This window comes from Paroedura picta, chromosome 17, assembly GCF_049243985.1.
Source record: "Paroedura picta isolate Pp20150507F chromosome 17, Ppicta_v3.0, whole genome shotgun sequence".
NCBI classification, from domain to species: Eukaryota; Metazoa; Chordata; class Lepidosauria; order Squamata; family Gekkonidae; genus Paroedura; species Paroedura picta.
In genome coordinates this window covers 12,122,116-12,147,064 of record NC_135385.1, presented here as the reverse complement: position 1 = coordinate 12,147,064, position 24,949 = coordinate 12,122,116, and the positions used below count along the sequence as shown (strand labels likewise).

General features: G+C 49.3%; 1 protein-coding gene across 1 annotated transcript in view; it reads left to right on the top strand.

The window, feature by feature from the left end:
* The first annotated feature begins 2,398 nt into the window (after window positions 1–2,398).
* Window positions 2,399–24,949, top strand: part of DNAH3 (dynein axonemal heavy chain 3) — a 47,792-nt gene continuing 25,241 nt past the window's right edge. The window contains exons 1-16 of the mRNA XM_077316527.1: window positions 2,399–2,530; window positions 3,889–4,000; window positions 5,109–5,350; window positions 6,558–6,658; window positions 7,954–8,059; window positions 8,714–8,843; window positions 11,350–11,586; window positions 12,910–13,013; window positions 14,701–14,995; window positions 16,625–16,804; window positions 17,732–17,855; window positions 19,583–19,739; window positions 20,750–20,893; window positions 21,499–22,165; window positions 23,002–23,167; window positions 24,420–24,636. Coding sequence (XP_077172642.1) covers window positions 2,486–2,530; window positions 3,889–4,000; window positions 5,109–5,350; window positions 6,558–6,658; window positions 7,954–8,059; window positions 8,714–8,843; window positions 11,350–11,586; window positions 12,910–13,013; window positions 14,701–14,995; window positions 16,625–16,804; window positions 17,732–17,855; window positions 19,583–19,739; window positions 20,750–20,893; window positions 21,499–22,165; window positions 23,002–23,167; window positions 24,420–24,636 — 3,027 coding nt within the window. The 5' untranslated portion in view covers window positions 2,399–2,485. The remainder of the gene's footprint in view (window positions 2,531–3,888; window positions 4,001–5,108; window positions 5,351–6,557; window positions 6,659–7,953; window positions 8,060–8,713; window positions 8,844–11,349; window positions 11,587–12,909; window positions 13,014–14,700; window positions 14,996–16,624; window positions 16,805–17,731; window positions 17,856–19,582; window positions 19,740–20,749; window positions 20,894–21,498; window positions 22,166–23,001; window positions 23,168–24,419; window positions 24,637–24,949) is intronic.

The window sequence follows — 24,949 nt, the reverse complement described above, 5'->3', positions numbered from 1 at the left end:
GCCGTTTTGTAGCTGACTCCTCCCCTTCCTTAAGCAGCCATTTTGTACCTGACTCCTCCTCTTCTCATGGCAGCCATTTTGTAGCTGTCTCCCCCCATTCCCTAGGCAGCCATTATGTAGCTGACTCCTCCCCTTCTCATTGCAGCCATTTTGTAGCTGACTCCTCCCCTTCCCTAAGCAGCCATTTTGTAGCTGACTCCTCCCCTTCTCATGGCAGCCATTTTGTAGCTGACTCCCCCCTTCCCTAGGCAGCCATTTTGAAGCTGACTCCTCCCCTTCTCATGGCAGCCATTTTGTAGCTGACTCCTCCCCTTCCCCAGGCAGCCATTTTGTAGCTGACTCCTCCCCTTCCCTAAGCAGCCATTTTGTAGCTGACTCCTCCCCTTCCCTAGGCAGCCATTTTGTAGCTGGCTCTTCCCCTTCCCTAAGCAGCCATTTTGTAGCTGACTCCTCCCCTTATCATGGCAGCCATTTTCTATCTGACTTCTCCCCTTCCCTAGGCAGCCAATTTGTAGCTGTCTCCTCCCCTTCCCTAGGCAGCCAGTTTATAGCTGACTCCTCCCCTTCCCTAGGCAGCCAGTTTGTAGCTGACTCCTCCCCTTCCCTAGGCAGCCAGTTTGTACATGACTCCTCCCCTTCTCATGGCAGCCATTTTGTAGCTGACTCCTCCCCTTCCCTAGGCAGCCAGTTTGTAGGTGACTCCTCCTCTTCCCTAGGCAGCCAGTTTGTAGCTGACTCCTCCCCTTCCCTAGGCAGCCAGTTTGTAGCTGACTCCTCCCCTTCCCTAGGCAGCCATTTTGTAGCTGACTCCTCCCCTTCCCTAGGTAGCCATTTTGTAGCTGACCCCTCCCCTTCCCTAGGCAGCCATTTTGTACCTGACTCCTCCCCTTCCCTAGGTAGCCATTTTGTAGCTGACCCCTCCCCTTCCCTAGGCAGCCATTTTGTAGCTGACTCCTCCCCTTCCCTAGGCAGCCAGTTTGTAGCTGACTCCTCCCCAGTTTGTAGCAGCCTCAACCATCGCTGCTAGTCCCCTGAGTTTCACACACCATGAGTCCATGCACGACGCCTGATGTTGCTTCCAGCTGGAAGCACTGATTTGCAGTTGAACATAGTTTGCAATTTATCGTGGACTTTTGTCCGTAATCTATTGATCAATTTACCATTCTACCACTTCTGGACAAAAGATCCAATAGTTTCATGACATTTCTCATTGAATCTGCCACACCTCACCTCTGTTGGGTGCACCTGAGTCCTAGTATTTTAGAAAAGGCCAGAGTCCTGCATATCTCTAGGACTCTCTGCTTGTTTATACTCCCCGAAGAGTGACTTACTCCATGTACTCTAACAACCTGGTAATTCGTCTAGCATGAGCCAGAGCCTTCTCAGCCAGAGCCAGAGCCTTCTCACCCAGCCTGGTGGAATGAGCTCCCCAACAAGAACAAGGCCCTATCGGATCTCAAGCAGTTCCACAGGATCTGCAAAACGGAGCTCTTCTGCCAAGTTTCTGGATAAGACCAGCCCCAAGGACTTCCTATCATCGACTCTACCTCCCGGAGATGTCACACCAGCTCTTAACACGTCCCTCTCCATCTGTTACGCCCTTCCTTGTTCCCTATAATTATTCTATCTCTTTATTTGAAAGGGTTCTGAACGTTCAATGTGTTTTCTTGTTCCTGTTTTGCGTACGTCACCCCAAGACTTCACAGTGAGGGGCAGTATACAACCCGGATGAATCAAACAAACATAGAAATAAATGAAAGAGAAAAATCATTTCCTTTCGCTTCCTCCCTTGTTCCACGCAAAATGTTGCGTGAGCCTCTGTCATTAGGTCTTCTCTCTGTTGTCTTTTCTTCTCAACTCTGAAGCCCTAAACCTTCCAGCTCGACAACATTCTTAAACAGGCAACTCTGAATTGTGTGCAATATCCCGAGTGTAGCTGCATAAAGGCTCTACAGCAATGGGGTTAGGTAAAGGTAAAGGTAAAGGTCTCCCCTGTGCAAGCACCGAGTCATGTCTGACCCTTGGGGTGACGCCCTCCAGCGTTTTCATGGCAGACTCAATACGGGGTGGTTTGCCAGTGCCTTCCCTGTCATTACCCTTTACCCCCCAGCAAGCTGGGTCCTCATTTTACCGACCTCGGAAGGAGGGAAGGCTGAGTCAACCTTGAGCCGGCTGCTGGGATCGAACTCCCAGCCTCATGGGCAGAGCTTCAGACTGCATGTCTGCTGCCTTACCATTCTGCACCACAAGAGCAATGGGGTTAGCTGAGAAGAGAAGAATTTCTCCGGCATTAATTTAAAACAGCTTGCAAAGAACTCGGGCACAGCCGTACTCCCAAGAACCCTTCTCTTATTTGTTTCCTGACAAATTGCTTTTCTTGTCTTCCATCCCACAGGGTATTATATCAGATTTGTTTCCCGGCGTGGTTCTTCCGAAGCCCGACTATGAGCGTTTCATACAGGCCCTGAACAACAATATTAAAAAAATGAATCTCCAGCCAGTCCCATGGTTTATTGGGAAGATCATTCAGGTTATTTTTAAATAAATATTTTGCATCTCAGAAACAAACAGTGGAACCTTCTAATTCATGTTGTCACCCGACGACCCTTGGGAAGAGGTAGGTCTCTGACGGCAGGCAGTTCCCGCAGTCTGATTGTTCTGAGGACATAAGAAGAGTCAAAGAATCATAGAGTTGGAAGGGACCTCCAGGGTCATCTAGTCCAACCCCCTGCAGAATGCAGGAAATACAGAACTAACCTACAGTGACTCCAATTTCATGCCCGGATGGCATGAAACAGGGCAAAGGTTCATCCTAGTTCAGTATCCTGTTTCCCATTGATGCCCTGGAAGACCCATAAGAGTTGCCCAGAGGGCAAAGCACCCCCTTGTGCCTCCCGCTCAGCAACTGGCATTCAGAGGTATACTGCCTCTTAATATGGAGGCTCCATTGAGCCCCAGTGGAGAATAGCCAGAATGGAGGGATCCATCCTCTGGGTCACGGGAGGGCTCGGCTCATCTTCCCAGCCACTGAGGCTCCTTTCAGACAGGTTGCACTCTCCTCTGCTCCAACAAAATGTGCTCGTCACTCCCTACAGTGAATGGTTGGTTTTGTTTCGTTGGAAGCTTCTGAGCAGGAGCAGAGCCAGGTTCAGGGAGGGCGGGCAGCATTCCTGGGGGGCCCTTCCCTTCCCTTCCCTGCTCACTCCCATTCACCCCCTTGGCTGGATCTCCTTCCCTGTTGGGAGCACACCTGCCACTCATGCCCACAGCCGCTTGTACTGCCTGTTGTCTTTTCCCAGCAGCATGTGCAGGAGAGGGATGATGGCGGGACCCGGCCGGAAGCCTCAGGCCCTGGCAGCTGCCCCTCTTTTGGGGATGCAGACACCAGCCCTGTTTCTAGGATCCCTTCCATGGAATCAAAGAGTAGGAAGGGTCCTCTAGGGTCATCTAGTCTAACCCCCTGCACAATGCAGGACACTCACAACTACCTGCCCACACACAGTGACCCTATTTCATGCCCACCAGAAATCTCCAGAATCCAGCCTGGCCTGGAGGGAATTCACCTACCATCCCACAGTGGCGATGAGCAATTCCCTGGGTGGGCAAGGAAGGGCCACAAGAGACAAACACTGGCACATCCCTTCCTGCCCACCCACTCACCATCTGCCTATGTTCAAAAGATCAGCCTTTCTGTCTTCCCTCTGGTGGTTCTTCTGGCTGCCAGCCCCTTTGCCCCACCCCACCAATCCCTCCCCAAAGAGCCAAGCTCAGACTCCCAACCTGCCATCTTGTCCTGCTGGCGTCCCCACCCAGGCCCGCCCCTCCCTTGCCTAGCTCTGTGCCGAGCGACGCGACACAATCCTCACAACGTTCCTGTCCTCGGTGCAGATTTACGAGATGATGATGGTGCGGCACGGCTACATGATCGTGGGTGATGCCCTGGGAGGCAAAACCAGCGCCTACAAAGTGCTGGCCGCAGGACTCACGGAACTGAGCCAAGGTAACAAGACGTCCATCAAATCCAACCGCTGAGCCAGTTTGGTAGAATGGTTAGGAGTGCGGACTTCTAATCTGGCATGCCGGGTTCGATTCTGCACTCCCCCACATGCAGCAAGCTGGGTGACCTTGGGCTCGCCACGGCACTGATAAAACTGTTCTGACCGGGCAGTGATATCTGGGCTCTCTCAGCCTCACCCACCCCACAGGGTGTCTGTTGTGGGGAGAGGAATGGGAAGGCGACTGTAAGCCGCTTTGAGCCTCCTTCGGGTAGGGAAAGCAGCATATAAGAGCCAACTCTTCTTCTTCTTCAGTAATCTCAGGGCTCTCTCAGCCTCCCTCCCTCACAGGGGGTCTGTTGTGGGGAGAGGAAAGGGAAGGCGACTGTAAGCCGCTTTGAGACTCCTTCGGGTAGGGAAAAGCGGCATATAAGAACCAACTCTTCTTCTCCTTCTCCTTCTCCTCCTTCTCCTTCTCCTCCTTCTCCTTCTCCTCCTTCTCCTTCTCCTTCTTCTTCCTTCCCAAGAGCTCTGTCCCCAGCTTCCCTTTGGCCAAGAGAGTCCCTCCTCCTTGTTGTGGCCTTTGGGCCCTTTGGGGCTGCTGCTGGGTAATGGAGCGGCAGGGTAAACAAAGTGCTGCGAACAGAATCAGCTAGTTTTGCTGCGCAAGATGTGAATTTATCGCACGTGTGGAATATAGCCGGGAGATCCGGAGATTGCCCGGCTGCCTGGCAAGAGACGTTCAGAGGTGGTTTGCCGTTGCCCTCCCCTGCCTCAAGCCCCGGGATTCTTTCCGACTGCCGGCCAGGGCCGACCCTGCTTAGTTTCCGAAATCCGACAGGATCGAGCTTGCCTGGGCTCTCCAGCTCAAGTTGACAAAAGAAGGAATCTGGATACAGATTGGAGAGTTCTGGACAGCCAGTGAGGCAGGAGCGTTGTGTTTATTGTGCGCCAAATTCTGTTTGTGTCGATATCTTCAGATTCAGAGTATCTTTATTGGCATATTGATGCCATGCAGACTGTAGTAGTCATGTGTAGCCAGCAGGTTGCCTCTGATCCGTAGCTTGTGTGGATTGTCCTTCTGCCTAATCCGAGACTGCATCCCCCCTCCAGACAGCTCCACGGGCGAGTCTGCTGTGGAGTTCCGGATCATCAACCCCAAGGCCATCACCATGGGGCAGCTGTACGGCTGCTTCGACCCAGTGAGCCACGAGTGGACGGACGGCATCCTGGCCAACACCTTCCGGGAGCAGGCTTGCTCCACCACCGAGGACAGGAAGTGGATCGTCTTCGACGGGCCCGTGGACGCCGTCTGGATAGAGAACATGAACACAGTCCTCGATGACAACAAGAAGGTAGCCATGCTTAGGTCACGCTGTTGCCTCTCCTGAGCTCTCGGGGGGGATCTCTGGCTCAGGCACAGTGCCAGGAAAGCCGATTGAGAAGCAATTGTGACACCAAGGCAGTTTTGCCCATGCACACCTGTGCCAGCTTGGCTTTCTTGATGGGATACTCTGTTCATGCCTAGTGCCATAAGATATGGGGCTGTTTCCTTGGGAGGGCCTTTCAAAGAGAGGGGCAGCGTGGGGGTGGCGCTTATTTATTATTTATTTACTAGCTTCAAAGCCTGTTCCTGAGAATGGGGCTTGAAAGGGTCCCCTGCCCTGGCCGCCGGCTTTGGGCTACAGCTCGCAGCCGGAGCAAGTGGGGCGGGCATGGGCTGGCCAGCTCCTTAGCAGGCAGTCAGTTGGCTGGGAGGCCCTCGTTAGCAGGCCCTGCTTAGCAGGCCAAGAGGCCCTTGTTAGCAGGCCCTCCACCATGATCCTTTGTCCAGGGCCCTCTCCCTTTACCTGCTGCTGGCTCCAGGCACTGAGGTGGTCTGAGAGCAAAGAGGCTAGAGTCCAGGGACGGAGGGCGGGAGCTGCAGGGGCAGGGCCAGTCAGGGTGCAGCCAGCACTCTGATTGGCCCTATTCCAACTTGGACATCCGGACACGTCCCACCCCCCAGGCTGTGTCACAAATACATAGAGGAACCATGGATAAGGATTATATTTGTATACCGCCCTCCCCTGAGGCTCAGGGTGATTTACATAGAACGCAGTACATGGAACTTAGTCTTTTCATAACAACTAAATAACGACAGCAATAATAATAGTAACATTGATAACTTATATTAATGCTATAGTCCATTATATTAATAATGGAGGGGGTTGGACTAGATGACCGATGAGGTCCCTTCCAACTCCATTATTGTATGATTCTATGATTCTAGTCCAGTTACCTCTGGACTCTAACAGCGCCAACAGGTCCAGGGGCAGAACGGCCGAATAGGTTCCTGGGAGGGAGAGGGCAGGAGCCCTGTAGATGTTGTTGGTTTCGCTTGGCAAAAGCAGAGCTGAGTCCTTGCGCTTCGGAGGTCTGTAATCCGGCGGCTTGAGGAATAAGCTCACGCCGAGTCTTGTCACTAAGAAATCAAAGTGAGAGAGCTTCATTCTGGACCGGAAAGGTAAAAGGGAGGCTTCTAGGTAGCTGCTTAAGCCAAGTGTGACGTTTCCCTTTCAGCTCTGCTTGATGAGTGGGGAAATCATTCAGATGAGCTCACATATGAGCCTGATGTTTGAGCCGGAAGATCTGGAGCAGGCGTCCCCGGCGACCGTCAGCAGGTAACCAGGAGTGCCGCTCATTCCCCGCCTTGCCTTGTAAAATCCAGGCGACTCTGGATGCGTCGGTTTTGCTTTGGGTTTGCTCTGGCCGTCCTTGCTGTTCGGCACCCCGGTTCACGAGCACTAGTAAGCCCACACCCCGTAATGGAGGAATGTGCCGATTTCTTTTTTTCCGGGGCTTGCCAGACCTTTGGTGCTTCTTGCATGCCGCAAATGCACCGGAAGTGGGTCTGTAATGTCCCTTGGGGGACATAATGGAAGAGGTGGTCCCGTATCTTCAAAGGTTCCAGACCATTTATGGCAGGGGTAGTCAACCTGTGGTCCTTCAGATGTCCGTGGACTACATTTGTTGGCAGGGGCTCATGGGAATTGTAGTCCACGGACATCTGGAGGACCACAGGTTTGACTACCTCTGCTTTAGGGCTTTGAAGGTGAGATCCAAAACCTTGAGTCTGATCTGGTCTCCAATCTGGAGCCAGTGCAACTGGGAGTGCCCAGCTTGCATTCTGGACCACTTGAATCTTCCAGAGCAGTTTCAAGGGCAGCCCTCCATAGAGCAAGTTACAGTAATCTAGCCTGGAGGTGACTGTTGCATGGATCACAGTGGCCAGATTGGACGCTGACAGGTAGGGTACAAGTTGTCATGCTCAGAGGTGGCCAAAGTCTTTGAGTTTCATCTTCAGGATCTGGCCTTCTAAGGAGCAGGCAGGGCTGACCTCCTCTAGGGCTGACCGGTTTGTTCGCCTTGCAGTCCAAGGGACTCGCAAGAGTCTTCTCCAGCACCAGAGTTCAAAAGCCTCAATTCTTTGACGCTCGGCCTTCCTTATGGTCCAACTTTCGCAGCCATACATTGCAACTGGGAATACCATAGCCTTGACTAGACGCACTTTTGTTGGCAGGGTGATGCCTACCAAAGATGCCTCCTGCAAGCAATTGTGGATTCCTCCCACTGGATCTTCTTTCTGCTCAGTTTACCCAGTTGTTCCTTCTAGCCCAGGAAATAACTGTTTGCCTTTCTATTCCATGCTTCAACCAGATGGGCAGGGAGCTTTTAAAATGCTCTAGGCAAGATTTCAAAACTCAGCAATGCAAAAGAATCACTGAATCCCAATGAAGGACCAACAGGGTCTGAAGTCTGATTTCCAGTGGCACCTTTAAAACCAACAAAGTGATTCAAGGTCTTAACGGTGCCCCAAAATTTGTCCTGCTGCTTCAGACCAACACGGTCTCCCTCTTGAATCAATTTTGCCGGGAAAAGTCAGTCTGTGCAACAGGAAAGCATCTCTTTCTTCCAGGTGCGGCATGATCTATATGGAGCCTCACCAGTTAGGCTGGAAGCCCCTGAAGGATTCTTACATGAATACGCTGCCGTCAAACTTGCAAGAGAACCATATAGAATTGGTGTGTAGATTTTGGATTGATTTCATTTTGGTATTGTGACATCTATAAACATTATCGGCTGGTAAGGGCTTGGAGGAGGAGCTGGCCTCATGGCTTAAGAGCCACTCAGCGCTTGACACCCATTCAGGGCGGCTGAGTGCCTTCTCCTCCAACTGGCGGGCCTGTCTGTCCAGCGGCCAGCCGATTGCCTTCCAGCCGATTGCCTTCTACTTCCCTCTGAGGCTCGGAGGCTGCAGATCCCTGCCGTGTGAGAGCTGCCCCTGCCGGTCTGTTCCCTAACAGCTGCCTGCAGCCTTTCCAGGTCCTGGGGGGAGGGGGAGGCCGTCCACAGAGTTATTCCACCCCACCCCCCCTAATCTAGCACCAGTTGTATTCCTGAATGCAACAGGCTTGGCCCCTAATATATATATAAGACAAGGAATGTTGTGTATAGTTCGTTCACTCTTAGCTTAGGCCTTTTTTAGCCTACCTCAGAGTGCAAGCGCTGGGGGGGGGGGCTGGAACCCAGGAAGAGCTCCTAAAGGGGCCGTGGCCAAAAGAAGGTTGAGAATGGCTGGCTGAATCAGTGAGGAGCAATCCGTCCAATTCATCGGATGCCTTTCACGGCCTGTTTGGCGACTGCAGAGCTCCTGTTTGCCCCTTTTTCTCTTGCAGATCAACGATTTGTTCATGTGGCTTGTTCAGCCTTCTTTGGAATTTATTCGCCACCATTGCCGAGTGGTCGTGCAGTCTTCGCCCATCCATTTGACCTTCAGCATGATGAAGCTGTACAGCTGCCTGCTTGGTAAGGAGGCCTTTTCATAGAATCACAGAATAATAGAATCACAGAATAATAGAATCACAGAATCACAGAATCATAGAATCACAGAATCATAGAATCACAGAATAATAGAATCACAGAATCATAGAATCACAGAATCATAGAATCACAGAATAATAGAATAATAGAATCATAGAATCACAGAATCATAGAATCACAGAATCACAGAATCACAGAATCATAGAATCATAGAATTACAGAATCACAGAATCACAGAATCATAGAATCATAGAGTTGGAAGGGGCCACACAGGCCATCTAGTCCAACCCCCTGCTCTACACAGGATCAGCCCAGAGCATCCTAAAGCATCCAAGAAAAGTGTGTATCCAACCTTTGCTTGAAGACTGCCAGGGAGGGGGAGCTCCCCACCTCCTTATGCAGCCTATTCCACTGCTGAACTACTCTGACTGTGTTTTCCCTCAACTCCCACTCTTTTGAACGCCTTGATGTGCCGTGGTGTTACATAGAAGTATTGCAAGTCTTTTCTCATTAATTTGTGTCCTGCAAAAGGTATGAAAGTGATGTTGGGCAAATACCCGCTTGTGAACCATGGCCAGTCTGAAAGAGCGAAAACAAAATAATCCACAGAAAACTTGACGGGCGTTCATCAAGATTTTCTTCGTTGAGTTGCGTCCTCACCCAAGTCTCTCTTCCTGTCTCCATGTTGTATCTCATTGCAAAAAAGCTTCCGTGTGGCGCTTGCGTGCCCTGAGTCTAAATCCTTCTGCCCTTTCTTGGTTAAGGAGGAAGCACAATTATTGGGCTTAAGTTTAGCATTCAGGCCAGCTACTCAGCAAAGCTCTGAGAGGCAGGACTCTTAAAGGCTCTTGTAGATTGATTGATTTAGGCCCTAATCCACAGCAGCTTAATGACACAATGAATATGCCAATCTTGAAGGCACCACAAAGCTCATGCTAATCTCAAGGAGTACAGAAAAGTGTGTCACTCGTCAATCAAGCACTGCAAAAACGTTCTCTCTTTCTGATCCTGAACTGCAAAATATTTTATCAGCTGAAACTACGATTAATTGATCATAGGTTTCAACCTGTGTCACTGCCAAACAGCTGTATGGACCAGCCTTGGGGTCCCTGATGGGGCAAAAAGGGAAGATGAATTTAGTAAATTATAAATAGAAGTCACTGTATATTTACCCTGTGCTCTGTGGCTCCTTTCTCCATGTTCGATTCCCAGCTGATCCACCTGACTTAGAGACCATGGCAGAGCTTCCAAAGGCCGCATAGATGGCTGCGGGGAGGGGGAGGAGGGGGGTCTACTCTTCCCAATCCTCTCTGGATCTCCTGTTCATGAATTTAGGCAGATTGAGAGTAGGTGGGAAGAAGGGATTGTGTTGGTGCTTGGCTCTTGTGGCCCTTTCTTGCATGCCCAAGGAAATGCCAATTGCCACTTTGGCATCTGGAGGTGAATTTCTTCCAGGCCAGACTGGCCAGGATTTTTTTTGGGGGGGGGGATTATCTTGGCATGGAATTGGGGTCACTGTGAGTGGGCAGGTAGTTGTGAATTTCCTGTGTTCTGCAGGGGGTTGGACTAGATGACCCTGGACTAGATGACCCTTCCAACTCTGTGATTCTATGATATCACAGCAGTAAATCAGAGAGGCTGCTGTGGGGGCACCATCTATCGACCTCTTTAAATCAGACGGCCTGGAGCCAATTCAAAGAATGACATTGGCTCATTTGTTGAAATCTGTGTTTGCTTTTGTGGCAATCATAAATGTAAGGAAAGGCCTTTTTAAAATTTGCATCCCGATGAAACCATATTGTCAGTAAAGGTGTTCTGGATGCCAGTGACCAAAAACAGATCTGTGCTAATTTTCTTTGGTGAAGTAGCTCTTCTGTTTTGTTTGTTTGTTGCCCCTGGCTGCTTTGTTTGATTGGCATTTTCCCGGTGTTGTGCTTCTCTGTTTCCCTTTTATGACTGGCGTGTAGCTGTGGGAGCTTGAGCTGACTTGTGATTTTAAAATCAAATAAGTGGGTGGGTGGATGGATGGATGGATGGATGGATGGATGGATGGGTGGGTGGGTAGGTGGGTGGGTGGGTGGATGGATGGATGGGTGGGTGGATGGGTGGGTGGGTGGATGGGGGGGGTGGATGGATGGGTGGATGGATGGGTGGATGGATGGATGGGTGGGTGGATGGATGGATGGATGGATGGATGGATGGGTGGGTGGGTGGATGGATGGATGGTTAGATAGATAGATAGATAGATAGATAGATAGATAGATAGATAGATAGATAGATAGATAGATAGATAGATAGATAGATAGATAGATAGATAGATAGATAGATAGATAGATAGATAGATAGATAGATAGATAGATAGATAGATAGATAGATAGATAGATAGATAGATAGATAGATAGATAGATAGATAGATAGATATAATGGGCGTGTCAGTTCTGGCTTCCGCCTGGGCCTCACCTTTGCCATCCCTTTATGTTTTCCATTTTAGATGAAATAGACCAATCGAGCGATGAAGAAGGCGAGACCATGTCCAGTCAGCAGATCACCTTGTGGCTGCAGGGCCTCTTCCTGTTCGCACTGGTGTGGACCATTGGGGCCACCATCAACGCCGAGGGCAGGAAGAAATTCGACCACTTTTTCCGAAATATCTTATTGGGAGCGGACGACGCCAACCCCCGGCCCAAAAGCGTGAAGTTAACGAAGAACAATATATTTCCGGAAAGAGGTGTGTTTCAAAAACTGAATGTGATTTGTACGCTGGGAGAATAGCCTCATTTTGGTTTAGGCAGAACTGGATTGCAGTGTAGTCGCACCTCAGAGCAGGGTTTTGTGAAACCCTGGGGTTTCTTGACACCCTGGAGGAGTTTCCTGAATGGGTGGGAATTAGTTAATTTTTAAAATTTGCTGGGAGGGGCACGGTATAACTCAAAAAAGAAAAGAAAAGAAACATTTATCAGTTGATATTGCCATATCACCTCTTTGAGAGCCTCTTGTGGCGCAGAGTGGTAAGGCAGCAGACATGCAGTCAGAAAGCTCTGGGAGGCTGGGAGTTCAATCCCAGCAGCCGGCTCAAGGTTGACTCAGCCTTCCATCCTTCCGAGGTCTGTAAAATGAGTACCCAGCTTGCTGGGGGGTAAATGGTAATGACTGGGGAAGGCACTGGCAAACCACCCCATATTGAGTCTGCCATGAAAACGCTAGAGGGCGTCACCCCAAGGGTCACACATGACCCAGTGCTTGCACAGGGGATACCTTTACCTTTATGGCCATATATCATATGGATAGTGGCTGTATGGAGTCACCGAAGCAGTCGGTGCAAACTGAAATGGACTCCGGGGAATGTTAGAGGACAGGAAGGCCTGGAGGATCATTGTCCAGGGGGTCGCGATGGGTCGGACACGGCTTCGCACCTAACAATAACAACAACAATGGCCATATATGATCATGTCGACTCCCCTCTGGCCTGGAGGGGGTGAGAAGGGGAGGGGCCCCATGTGGGCATGTCCACATCTATGCTCCCCACCCATCTTCTGCACAATCATGCCACTTCTGAGGTTTTTCGAAGCCCGAAGAATGTTTCGGGGATCTCGGCTGTAAAAAAGTTCAGAAAGGCTGCCTTAGAGTCATTACTACCCTCTGAAAGTTGCTTTCAGCAGTCGCTTTTTTTTAGTGACCCCAGAGATTATGAAAAGTGCTAGGCCTCTTTTGAGTTGTATTCGCTTTTGAGCTGCCCATGGCTCAGTCACTGTGTGTACATTATATTTGCTGAATGTTTCTTTCGGATAAGCGTTGCATTGCAAAAGAGGCTCCCAGGTGCTGGGTATGCCCTTTGGATCATTTTTATATTTTTGCCTTTATGCCCACTGGCAGAGATTTTGAATCCCAATATCTACAGAGGGAATTCAGCAACCACGGATGATTTTGATTTTGATTTTCCTTTCAGGGAGGGAAAATATTAGAAATATATCCAACCGCTGTAATTTAAAATGAGACACAGAGCTGTTTTCTCGGTTTCGATGTGACTGTCCCCTTGCCTTTCCTTCCTCAGGGAGCGTTTATGATTTTTATTTTCATAAGCAAGCCAGTGGGCAGTGGAACGTATGGACCGAGTACATCACAAAAGAGGAACAAGTTATTCCTGCTGGAGCCAAGGTGGGATGTTAGAAGAGCTTGTGAAGAACACCATAAATGATGTGGATGAAGGAACAGAAGGGGTAGTCTATGAAAGAAAAAGGTGGATCCGGGTAACTACCGACCCGTCAGCTTGACGTCTATAGCTGGCAGAATTTTAGAACCAATCATCAAGCAGTCTGTCCTTGAGCAGCTAGAGCGGATGGCTGTAATTTCTAAGAGTCAGCATGGCTTTCTAAAGAACAAGTCATGTCAGATTAACTTTATCTCGGTTTTTTTTTTAGATAGTTACTACCTTGCTAGATCGGGGGAATGCTGTAGATATAGTTTACCTTGATTTCATTAAGGCTTTTGATAAGGTTCCCCATGATATTCTTATTGACAAGTTGCTAAAATGAGATGGATCCAGTTACTGTTCGGTGGATCGAGAACTGGTTGACAGATCACACCCAAAGGGTGCTAGTAAATGGCTCATCATCTTCTCAGAGAGGAGTGACAACTAGAGTGCCTCAGGGATTTGTCCGGGGCCCTGTGTTGTTCAACATATATTTATAAATGATTTGGATGAAGGAATAGAGGGCGTGTTTATTAAATTTACAGACGACGCTAAACTAGGAGGGGTAGAAAACACACCAGAGACAGGATCAGAATACAAGATGATCTTGGCAGGCTAGAAAACTGGTCTAAAATGTACCTTTTTATCACCGGGGACCGGTCAACAGGCTAGATCCAAATTGGAGGCCCTGTCATGTTTCCATCTCTCTCTCCCCTGCCCCCAACTTGTATCCAGCTTCTGGGAAGTCTGCTTGCATTCCTCATGGCCTGACTTGTTGGAGAATGACAAACAACATTTGTTGACATTAGTCTTTCCTCCCTGGTGCTTTCATTTATGCTGTGGTGACACTGATAGCCCCAGTGGTTTTGAACCGATTTGACCATTTCCTTTTGATAATGAGTTTTTGGTTTGTTGCATTGTTTTGAACCCGACGTTTGGCCTTTCTGAAGACCATCTCATCCCTTAGCATGCAGGACGAACGGACGATACTCAAACTAGTATCACAGAGACTAGAAGATCAGGAGACCCAGATTCTGGGCTCCTCTAACAACAGTGTATGTTCTCCCCGCTTCTGGGATATTCCCTTATCTTACAAATCCATGCCCATGTATCTCCAAATTTTGGAGACACACCCGTTAAGAGCATTTTTAGTAGCTCGCTTAAACATCTTTCCCTCAAATGTCACCCAAGGTAGATTTCTGAAGATCCCTCCTCAGGAGAGAGACTGTTTACATGGATGGCGTGTCCCTGACACATTGTACCACCTACTTCTGGTGTGTCCTAGGTTTGAAGTATTTCATCGCCCGTTAGCTAATTATCTGAAGAAATTGAAATCCAGCTGTGTTAATGAGAAACGCTGGATTAAAATGATACTAGATGGGAGGGACTCAGCAATTATTATAAAAGGAGCAAAGTTTTTGCTGGCCATTTTAAACGAAAATCTTTTACGATAGATCTTACATCTGGAACTGTTTGAAACTTTCGTTTTGTGCTTTGCAATTTTGTGCCAATAGAGGCACTCTGAATCTGAATCTGAGCTTAGTGCAGGGGTGGCCAAACTGTGGCTCTCCAGATGTCCGTGGCCTTTCTCCAGTCTCAGAGGGATACGTGCCTCGGAAGCCCGTGATCTGTCCTGTCCCCTCTTCCCAACAGGTCTCTGAACTCATCATCCCAACTACAGAAACGGCCAGGCAGTCTTTCTTCCTGAAAACCTACGTGGAGCATAACATCCCGATGCTGTTTGTGGGATCCACCGGAACAGGGAAATCAGCCATCACCAACAGTTTTCTGGTCCAGCTCCCAAAGACCAAGTACATTCCAAACGTCATCAATTTCTCCGCCAGAACCTCAGCCAACCAGACCCAGGACATCATCATGTCCAAGCTGGACAGGAGGCGAAAGGGACTTTTCGGGCCGCCGGTGGGGAAAAAAGCCATTGTGTTTGTGGGTAAGGTTTGTTGTGGTTGTTAGGTGTGAAGTCGTGTCCGACCCATCGCGGCCCCCCGGACAATGATCCTCCAGGCCTTCCTGTCCTCTACCATTCCCCGGAGTCCATTTAAGTTTGCACCGACTGCTTCAGGGACTCCATCCATCCACCTCATTCTCTATCGTCCCCTTCTTCTTTTGCCCTCCATCGCTCTCAGCATTAGGCTCTTCTCCAGGGAGTCCTTCCTTCTCATGAGGGGGCCAAAGGATTTGAGTTTCACCTTCAGGATCTGGCCTTCTAAGGAGCAGTCTGGGCTGATCTCCTCTAGGACTGACCGGTTTGTTCGCCACACCATATCTTAGTCTAATCCTCACAAATAACCATGAAAAGTGGTCCACTATTTTTATTATTTATTAACTAGGATAGGCTGCCCCTCCCAGAACCAGCCAGCCGGTGGCAGCGTACAACAACATACAACTTAAGACAATAATAAAAAATCCCCTATCACCCATCCCCTCTCACCCCAACCTCTAGCCCTCCCCCCTTCCCTAACTGAGCTATCTGCCTGACCTGTGTGCCTGGATAGATTGATGGAACTAATAAGTACCAGCTCAGGTCCAGCTGGGAGCTCACAAAGACCCCGGACCACCACAGTATGGATGGGAGGAAGAGGGGCTTTCCTGAAGCCCCCAACTGAGTTTATGGGAAGGGCCGGAATCAAACCAAGGACAGTGTCTTCTGCAGACCCCAGGAAGCCCCACTGCAGACTGAGTACACCTGCATTGGGGGACATGAGATTTTTTTCAAGCCTCTATCACAATCAGAATCACCCAGAGCTGGAAGAAGCCACAAAGGGCCCCCACCTTCTTGGGGATTTAAAAGTCACACCCTGTTGCTTGGTGCTCCTCCAATCTCCTCCTAAAAGCTTCCAACGAAGGAGGCTCCACCAGCATCTGAGGCAGCAACTTCCATCTGCAAACAGCCCTCCCCGTCAGAAAAGGCTTTTTAATATTTAATATCTTAGTGGAACCTCCTTTCCTGTCATTTGAACCCATTCCTTGACTCTAAACCTGCAATTAAACACAGGTTTATCATTGTCCTATCATTCCTTGCCCTCCTCTTCTCCTCCTCTCCTGAGCCTTCTGGTGTCCAGTTCAGTTAGTTTTATTACGGTCATAGACCAGCCTTCTGGTCTCGTTTTGAGCTGGGTTGACTTTACTAGACTCCTCTTTGTCCTTTTCAGTATTTCCCCCTCTGCCAGAAGCATGCCGTGGTTCTCCCTGACCTGCCATCTATCTACCTAGGCATCCTTTACCTGCGTGGCTGCAGACTCCTCCGCTGCCTTCACTGACAGCTGCTCATGCCACCCCCAGGCTCCTTCCCAGTTGGGGTTGGTGCTGCCACCACCGTGAACACAGGCCCACCCTTCCCCGGCAGTGCTGAAGAATGGGGGGTGGAGCCTGGGCAGGCAGGTGGAGGGGAAAGGTGTGCCTGGGCGTGGCGGGGAAGGCGCCTGAGGAGGGGCTCCAGCAGCCTTGGCACATGCCTCACCTCTGGCCTCGCTCGCCGCTGTGTTTTGATGAGGGTTGGAAGGTTAGGGGCCCGTGTCTTTGGAGAACGAGTGCGTGACCCCTCCCGGCTCTTCCTCAGATGACTTGAACATGCCCGCCAAGGAGATCTACGGAGCTCAGCCGCCCATTGAGCTCCTTCGCCAGTGGATCGACCACGGCCACTGGTACGACAAGAAGGACACCTCCCGGCTGGACATCGTCGACCTTCAGTTTGTCGCGGCGATGGGACCTCCCGGCGGAGGCAGGAATGATATTACGGGTATGACGGCCCGGTGGGCCCCGGTCACTGACCAAACGGCGGCTCTTGTGAAATCACAAGAGGTCATAGTCCCATTGTGTACGGCACTGGTCAGACCACACTTGGAGTACTGTGTGCAGTTCTGGAGGCCTCACTTCAAGAAGGACGTCGATAAAATTGAAAGGGTACAGAGGAGAGCAACGAAGATGATCTGGGGCCAAGGGACCAAGCCCTATGAAGATAGGTTGAGGGACTTGGGAAGGTTCAGCCTGGAGAAAAGGAGGTTGAGAGGGGACAGGATAGCCCTCTTTAAGTATTTGAAAGGTTGTCACTTGGAGGAGGGCAGGATGCTGTTTCTGCTGGCTGCAGAGGAAAGGACGCGCAGTAATGGGTTTAAACTTCAAGTACAACGATATAGGCTAGATATCAGGAAAAAAACTTTCACAGCCAGAGTAGTTCAGCAGTGGAATAGGCTGCCTAAGGAGGTGGTGAGCTCCCCCTCACTGGCAGTCTTCAAGCAAAGGCTGGATACACACTTTTCTTGGATGCTTTAGGATGCTTAGGGCTGATCCTGCGTTGAGCAGGGGGTTGGACTAGATGGCCTGTATGGCCCCTTCCAACTCCATGATTCAGAGGTCCATGGACTCCAATTCCCAGGAGCCCCTGTCAGAATGGGAGAGCAGAAGGGGGGAATTTGAATCAGGAAAAGAGCTGGGGCAGGAAGGGTGAAGGGGCAGGGGGGCAGTAGAGAGCAACCCCAAATGCCCTCAGCTACCGCATTTTCCAGTTTGGAAAGCAAATGACCCCCACTGCAGATCCAAATGCAAAATTTGGAGTAGGTTCATCTCCTTAGCTCAAAGGATCCCCAGTGTGCAAACCAAACCAAACCGCTGTGAGCCCACTAAAACCAAGGCAGGCTGTGCTGAGCCCTCGTCTTCCTCCCGGCAGAACGTTTCACGAGGCACCTGAACATCGTTTCCATCAGTGCCTTCGACGACGAGATTTTGACCAAGATCTTCACGTCCATCGTTGACTGGCATTTCGGCAAAGGATTCGACGTCGCGTTCTTAAGGTGATCGCTGGTCTGGGCACCCTTCCTCATCTCAAGAACGATTTCACAGAACTGGGAAAGGTGCAGAGGGGAGGACAGGCCAAATAATCAGGGAGCTGCTTAATCCGGGGAGGCAAAGCTCTAGAATTGGTGGCTTTTTGGTTTAGGAAAAAAAAATTATAATGTCTTATCATAGCAGAAAGAGCCTCTTGTGGCGCAGAGTGGTAAGGCAGCAGACATGCAGTCTGAAAGCTCTGCCCATGAGGCTGGGAGTTTGATCCCAGCAGCCGGCTCAAGGTTGACTCAGCCTTCCCTCCTTCCGAGGTCGGTAAAATGAGTCCCCAGCTTGCTGGGGGGTAAACGGTCATGACTGGGGAAGGCATTGGCAAACCACCCCGTATTGAGTCTGCCATGAAAACGCTAGAGGGCGTCACCCCAAGGGTCAGACATGACCCGGTGCTTGCACAGGGGATACCTTTACCTTTTACACACTTGAGAGCAACAAGATTTTAGGGGCAGAGTCAAAGCAACAAGATTTGGGGCATCTGAGCTTTCAAGAGTCAAAGGCACCTTGCCCCCAAAATCTTGTTGGTGCAACGGGACGCAAATCTGGGTGCAGATCAACATTGCTGTACTGTGAAACGGTGGTCCCTACATGGAGGGCGTAGGAAACCACAGAAAGAGGTCTGCTGTTCATTGAGCTTGTAAGGTTTGTCACTGTGGCAAGTTCTCTAATTTTGGCCAGCTATGGATTCACTCCAGTCCAGCCTTGTGATCCCCACCTTTGTCAACCTGGCTGCTGCAGTTGTGTGGAGGGAAAATTCTCCGGAATATTTAGGCAAGCTAGTACGAAAGAAACGTAATGACATATGCTTCGAAGACAAAGGAAACTTAATTTTTAACATTTTCTCCATTAAAGCATGAATCTTTATCCAGAACTTTTTAACCCGGTCGCAAGCCCACCACATATGATGAAAGGAGCCAATAGCCTACAGCAGGGGAAGTCAACCTGTGGTCCTCCAGATGTCCATGGACTACAATTCCCATGAGCCCCTGCCAGCAAACGCTGGCAGGGGCTCTTGGGAATTGTAGTCCATGAACATCTGGAGGACCACAGGTTGACTACCCCTGGCCTACAGCACACCAGGAACATCTGGACCCCCCTCTTCAACTATTCTACGGGCAGTTGAGATCGTTTTCCACGCCAACCCCAGAGTTGGTTTTTAAGGGGATATTTTAGTTGTGTTATGTCGCCGCATATGTCTAGGATGTTGGTTTTTGTCAGGACATTGTGTATTTTTAGGGGTATTTTATTGGGATCTTTATTGAATGTTAACCCGCCACGAGCCTTCCAGGAGTGGCGGGCTAAAAGTCAAATAAGAAGAAGAAGAAGAAAAAGAAGAAGATGATGATGATGATGATGATCCCATCAGATTAATTAGACATTTTGCTTATACCTCTTGGAGTCTACAAACCGTTTTAGACCTGTTTTCTCTCAATCAATGACATTTTGTACGTTTAATATTTTTACTCCATTGTTCATGATAAAGGGGAAAAGGTGGAAGGGATGGGGGAGATTGCACTTACAAGTGAAGTGGTGGTGAAGAAGAGAGGTTCCGGTGGTCCAAAGAAGGTTTCGGGGAGAGGTTTGCGGGAGGGCTTAGGAGCAGGTAGTAGGACAGAGAAGAGGGGAAGGAGAAGAGAGCCAGGCCTCATGGCTGCACTTCAGCATTTGTTTCTTCTTGAAGGCTTGGCAAAATGATGGTTCAAGCGACAATGAATATCTACAAGCTGGCTGTGGAGAACTTCCTCCCGACACCTTCCAAGTCCCATTATGTCTTCAACCTGCGCGATTTCTCCCGCGTGATCCGAGGCGTGCTGCTGTGCCCACACACTCATTTGCAGGTGGGGCTGCCCTTCGCGTGCGTCTCAAGCACAGTGCAAGGGGGGGGGGGGGCTGTTGGACAGCCCCAAGTGAGTCTTAGAGGGAAAGATGCAGCCCCCGACATTTGACTGCCTGGCCCATGGCAAGGAGGCTAAAATACTGTTTGAGAAATTAAAAGACCGCAGGACATTTAGGATTTTCCAGCTTTTGCAAAACACAGAACATTGAGTTCTGAGTTCTGTGCTCATACATAAATGGGTTACCTTCCTTGTGATTTGGGAACTTCTGACAATTTTATAATTTCGGGGCAGGGAGGGGGGGCTTGTCTCCCAAAACAACTAATCAAGAGGCAACATCCTACTTCTGCAATGACTCTGTGTCCAAATGTTTACCTGGCCCATCTACTGTACAGTATTGGGGATTATCCTCTGTGCAGGAAGTTTCACTTCATTCGTTCATTTGTTCGTTCATTCATTCATTCATTCATCCCGTTTATATGCCGCCTTGAGCCCTCGGGGACGGGCAGCTTGAAGCGTCTGTAATAACAGATCCAACCTATCTGCACATCATCTCTGCTATCTGAATCCTGGGGAATATAATTTAATGTGAACTTACTCGACCCCAGGTTCTTAGAGAGCTTGTGACAGAGCAGTCCTATATTATCAGGAGCTTTCAGGCAACTTGCAAACGGTTTTAAATGATTTTAGGAAAGCTTGTATATCGTTTTAATGATGTTAGCCACCCCGAGACCGATGTCGTAGCAGGGGGCCTAAAAATCACATCACAAAAATAAAGAAACATTTAACATTTGCACATTAACATTTAAAACCAAACAGTTTTTAAACTGTTTCTATAATGTTTGATATTTTAACTATATGTTTCTATTGAACCTCTGTGCATTTTGATCTCTGTAGCAACGTGCTTTAAGCCACGTACATGCTGTGCACCGACCCAGGACCATGTTGTGAGGGGTAAAATAAATAAATAAAACCCTGGCACATATCCCCCCCCCCCTCCGTTTCTTCAACAGGATGGAGAAAAACTAATCAGGCTGTGGATTCACGAAGTTTACCGCGTCTTCTATGACCGCTTAATTGATGCCGATGACAGACAGGTGTTCTTCAACATGGTGAAAGAAACGACGTCTGACTGCTTCAAGCAGAGCGTTGATAAGGTTTGTTGGGCTTCAAACAGAGAGTTGTTTGGGTATGAGGAAAGCAGCAGAAATCTGTTCCACTTAATATTTCTGGTGAGGGCTTGGAGGAGGAGCTGGTCTCATGGCTTAAGTGCCACTCAGCGCTTAACACCCACTCAGGGCAGCTGTCCCGCCCCCTGAGTGCTTCCTCCTCCAACCGGCTTGTCCAGCAGCCAGCCAATCGCCTTCCGTCCTCCACCCCTGACCACCCCCTCCTCCTTCCACTTCCCTCCGAGGATCGGAGGCTGCAGATCCCTGCCGGTGAGTTCCCTAACAGCTGCCTGCAGCCTTTCCAGGTCCTGGGGGGAGGAGGAGTCTGTCCCCAGAATTCTTCCACTCCACCCCCCTATTCTAAGGCCGGTTGTGTTCCTGATGGCAAGAGGCTTGACCCCTCGTGTACAGAATAAATTGAAATCTCCAGGTTTTGATTGTCTTACACAAGGCTCCCACATTTCAGGTACAAAAGTAAAACAGCCGCATAATAATAGTCGGTTCCTCGTCTACATACACCACTTCCTGTTATGTGAAGACAGGTTGCTGCCGATGAAGCCAAATTAAGTGGTTTTGGGGGGTTTTTTGTACAGGTCCTAAGTCATTTATCACCTACTGGGAAAATCAGCGACGACAATATCCGGAGCCTGTTCTTTGGGGACTACTTCAAGCCATCGAGCGACGCGAAAATCTACAATGAGATCACAGACCTAAAGCAGCTGACGTCCGTCATGGAGTACTACCTGGAGGAGTTCAACAACATCAGCAAGGCGCCCATGTCCCTGGTCATGTTCAAATTTGCCATCGAGCACATCTCGAGGATTTGCCGGGTGCTGAAGCAGGACAACGGCCACTTGCTGCTGGTCGGCATCGGCGGGAGCGGCCGGCAGAGCGCCACCAAGCTGGCCACCTTCATGAACGCCTTCGAAGTCTTCATGATCGAAATCACCAAGTTCTACGGCACCAACGAGTGGCGGGAGGATATCAAGAAAGTGATGCTGCAGGCAGGCGTGGCCAGCAAAAGCACCGTCTTCCTGTTTTGCGACAACCAGATCAAGGACGAGTCCTACGTCGAGGACATCAACATGCTTCTGAACACGGGGGACGTGCCCAACATCTTTGCCGCCGACGAGAAGGCTGAAATCGTCGAGAAGATGCAGAGTGCGGCGAGGACGGAAGGCAGGAGGATCGACGCCACTCCGTTGGCCATGTACAACTTCTTCATTGAGCGGGTGAAGAAGAACCTGCACATCGTTTTAGGTCAGTCGGTCACCTTTGATTGGCATTAAAATATGGATGACATGTAAAAATCGGGTTTGAAATTTCAACAAAATAATAAAATAGGCTTTTATAGGGTTACATGACCAAACAGATCTTAAAATGATGAAATAAACTATCAGAGATAAAATACAAGGTAGGCAGCATATTATAAAAGCATCTTAGTTAAAAGTCTGGCAACTAAAATGGTTGCCTCTGGGTCTTTGTCAGAGAGCAGAATTTGCAAGGTCATAGATTTACTTAGAGAAGGCTTGTTTCCCAGCAAAGCAACAAAGCTGTCATCCCGACACTGCTCATATAAGGGGCAATCTAGCAAAATGTGTGAGACAGAGTCAGGGCAAACAGAACAACACAGACAGAGTCTCGCATGGTATGGGATACGGTGGAATCTTCCCTCTAAGACCTTTGAGGGGAAAGCATTCATTCGTGCCAGGAGAAAAGCTCTTCTCAGGGGTGGGACATCAAGAAGATGCAAATATGTAGGCATAATATTTCTCTGCATAGTGAAGCCAAAGAATGCTGGTGAGCAGACTCGAGGCTGGGTAGGTACGAGTTCCTGCTGCTCATGGTCTAATATTCTCTGTTTAATAATCCGAAAGATACATTTTTCTTCCAGAGGTAGTAGGGAGTTCAGATCGATGCCAATGGAGACGAATTTTTGTTCAATAGCCTGGAACCATTGAAATTTAAGAGGGTCACGTTTTAGGTGTGATTCGAAGAGGTTCCCGTTTCCTCTTGGACGTTTCTTTGTCTTGCTTACGGCGGGGTCGGGAACTGGGTTGAAAAATGCACCTTTTCCTTTTCCCTCCGCCCCGCAGCAATGAGTCCAATCGGAGACGCCTTCCGGAATCGCCTGAGAATGTTCCCTTCGCTCATCAATTGCTGCACAATCGACTGGTTCCAGACCTGGCCAAAGGACGCCCTCGAAATGGTAGCCAACAAGTTCTTGGAGGACGTGAAGCTGGAGGACGAAGTCAGGAAATCGTATGTCGCACGGCGTCTAAGGCGGAGTTGTTTTTTCCCCTCTCGCTTACATGAAAAGATTGTTATGATTACAATTTCCTTACCGCCCTCCCAATAAGGCTCAGGGCGGCGTACAAAAGTGGGTTAAAATTAACTGTAAATTAAAAAGCAACACGATGCATTGATTGCCATTATAAAACAAAATAAACATGTAGGTGTCACTCAGTGGGGGTGCCTTGTAGGCGAGGGCCACAGGTGCAAATAAAGTAAAAATACTAAGGTTAAGCTGGAAACCTCTTAATCTAAGACATGCACATCTCATTAAAACAACAGATACTGGATAATAGTAGTTCAGCAGTGGAATAGGCTGCCTAAGGAGGCGGTGAGCTCCCCCTCACTGGCAGTCTTCAAGCAAAGGTTGGATGCACACTTTTCTTGGATGCTTTAGGATGCTTAGGGCTGATCCTGCGTAGAGCAGGGGGTTGGACTAGATGGCCTCTGTGGCCCCTTCCAACTCTATGATTCTGTGATTCTATGATGAATATCCCTAGTTAAACAATTCTAGGTCATTTTCCTTACAATTCAGCCATGCCCCCCTTTTGGAAGCTCGACAGAATGGTCATACACACAGCTATATAAACAGACATTTTTGTCTACTTTACAAATATGCCGATAGATTCAAATGAGTAGTCGTGTTGGTCTGAAGTAGTACAATAGAATCAGAGTCCAGGAACACCTTTAAGACCAGCAAAGATTTATTCAGGGAGTGAGCTTTCGAGGGCAAGCACTCTTCCTCAGGAAAAACTCATGCCACTCGAAAGCTCATGCCTTGAATAAATCTTTGTTGGTCTGATTTTAAATATGCCAATGTCAGCTAGGGCAGGGGTAGTCAACCTGTGGTCCTCCAGATGTCCATGGACTACAATTCCCATGAGCCCCTGCCAGCAAATGCTTAAATATTGAAAGTAAGGAGACTTCAAAATATCTAAAGCTGGTTGGGGGCTGTATTATTTTACAAATAACAGAGCGAGGCCCTGTTCCCCTCCCTTCCTCATCTCACTGTGCACTTCTTGGAAGTGTTTGACCCTCCTCACCCACGTTCTCCATTTGCCATTAAAACAGAGAGCAGCCGTCTACCCACCCACCAGCTTTACGTATTAACTGACGGAGGCACATCTGTGTGTCTCCCCTTCTCCATCTGAGGCTCAGGCCCAGCTGCGCAATCTTAATTGACAGCCTCCGAGTTGCCTACTAATTCCTGCGTTTTCCGCAGGGTCGTGTCAATGTGTAAATACTTCCAGGAGAGCGTGAGAGAGCTGTCGGTCAGCTATTACAGCGTCCTTCGGAGGCACAACTACGTGACGCCGACGTCCTACTTGGAGCTGATCCTGACTTTCAAGGCACTCCTAAATAGCAAAAGGCTGGAAGTGGATACCATGAGGAACCGTTACCTTATGGGACTTCAGAAGCTGGATTTTGCAGCCTCCCAAGTAAGTGTGGATCTCAAAAAGCGGGCATCTTCAGTATCTGTAGCATTGTCCATAATGATCATTGCAAAGAGCACTCCCCATTAATTGGGCAATTCAGCATCTGGAATTCAGCCTTAAGTCTATTCTGGAATTCAGCCGGAAGCCAGCGCAGCTGCTGGAGGATGGACTGAATGTGGCACCTCCGAAGTTATAAAAAGGTAAAGGCAAAGGACCGGGTCATGTCTGACCCTTGGGGTGACGCCATCTAGCGTTTTCATGGCAGACTCAATACGGGGTGGTTTGCCAGTGCCTTCCCCAGTCATGACCGTTTACC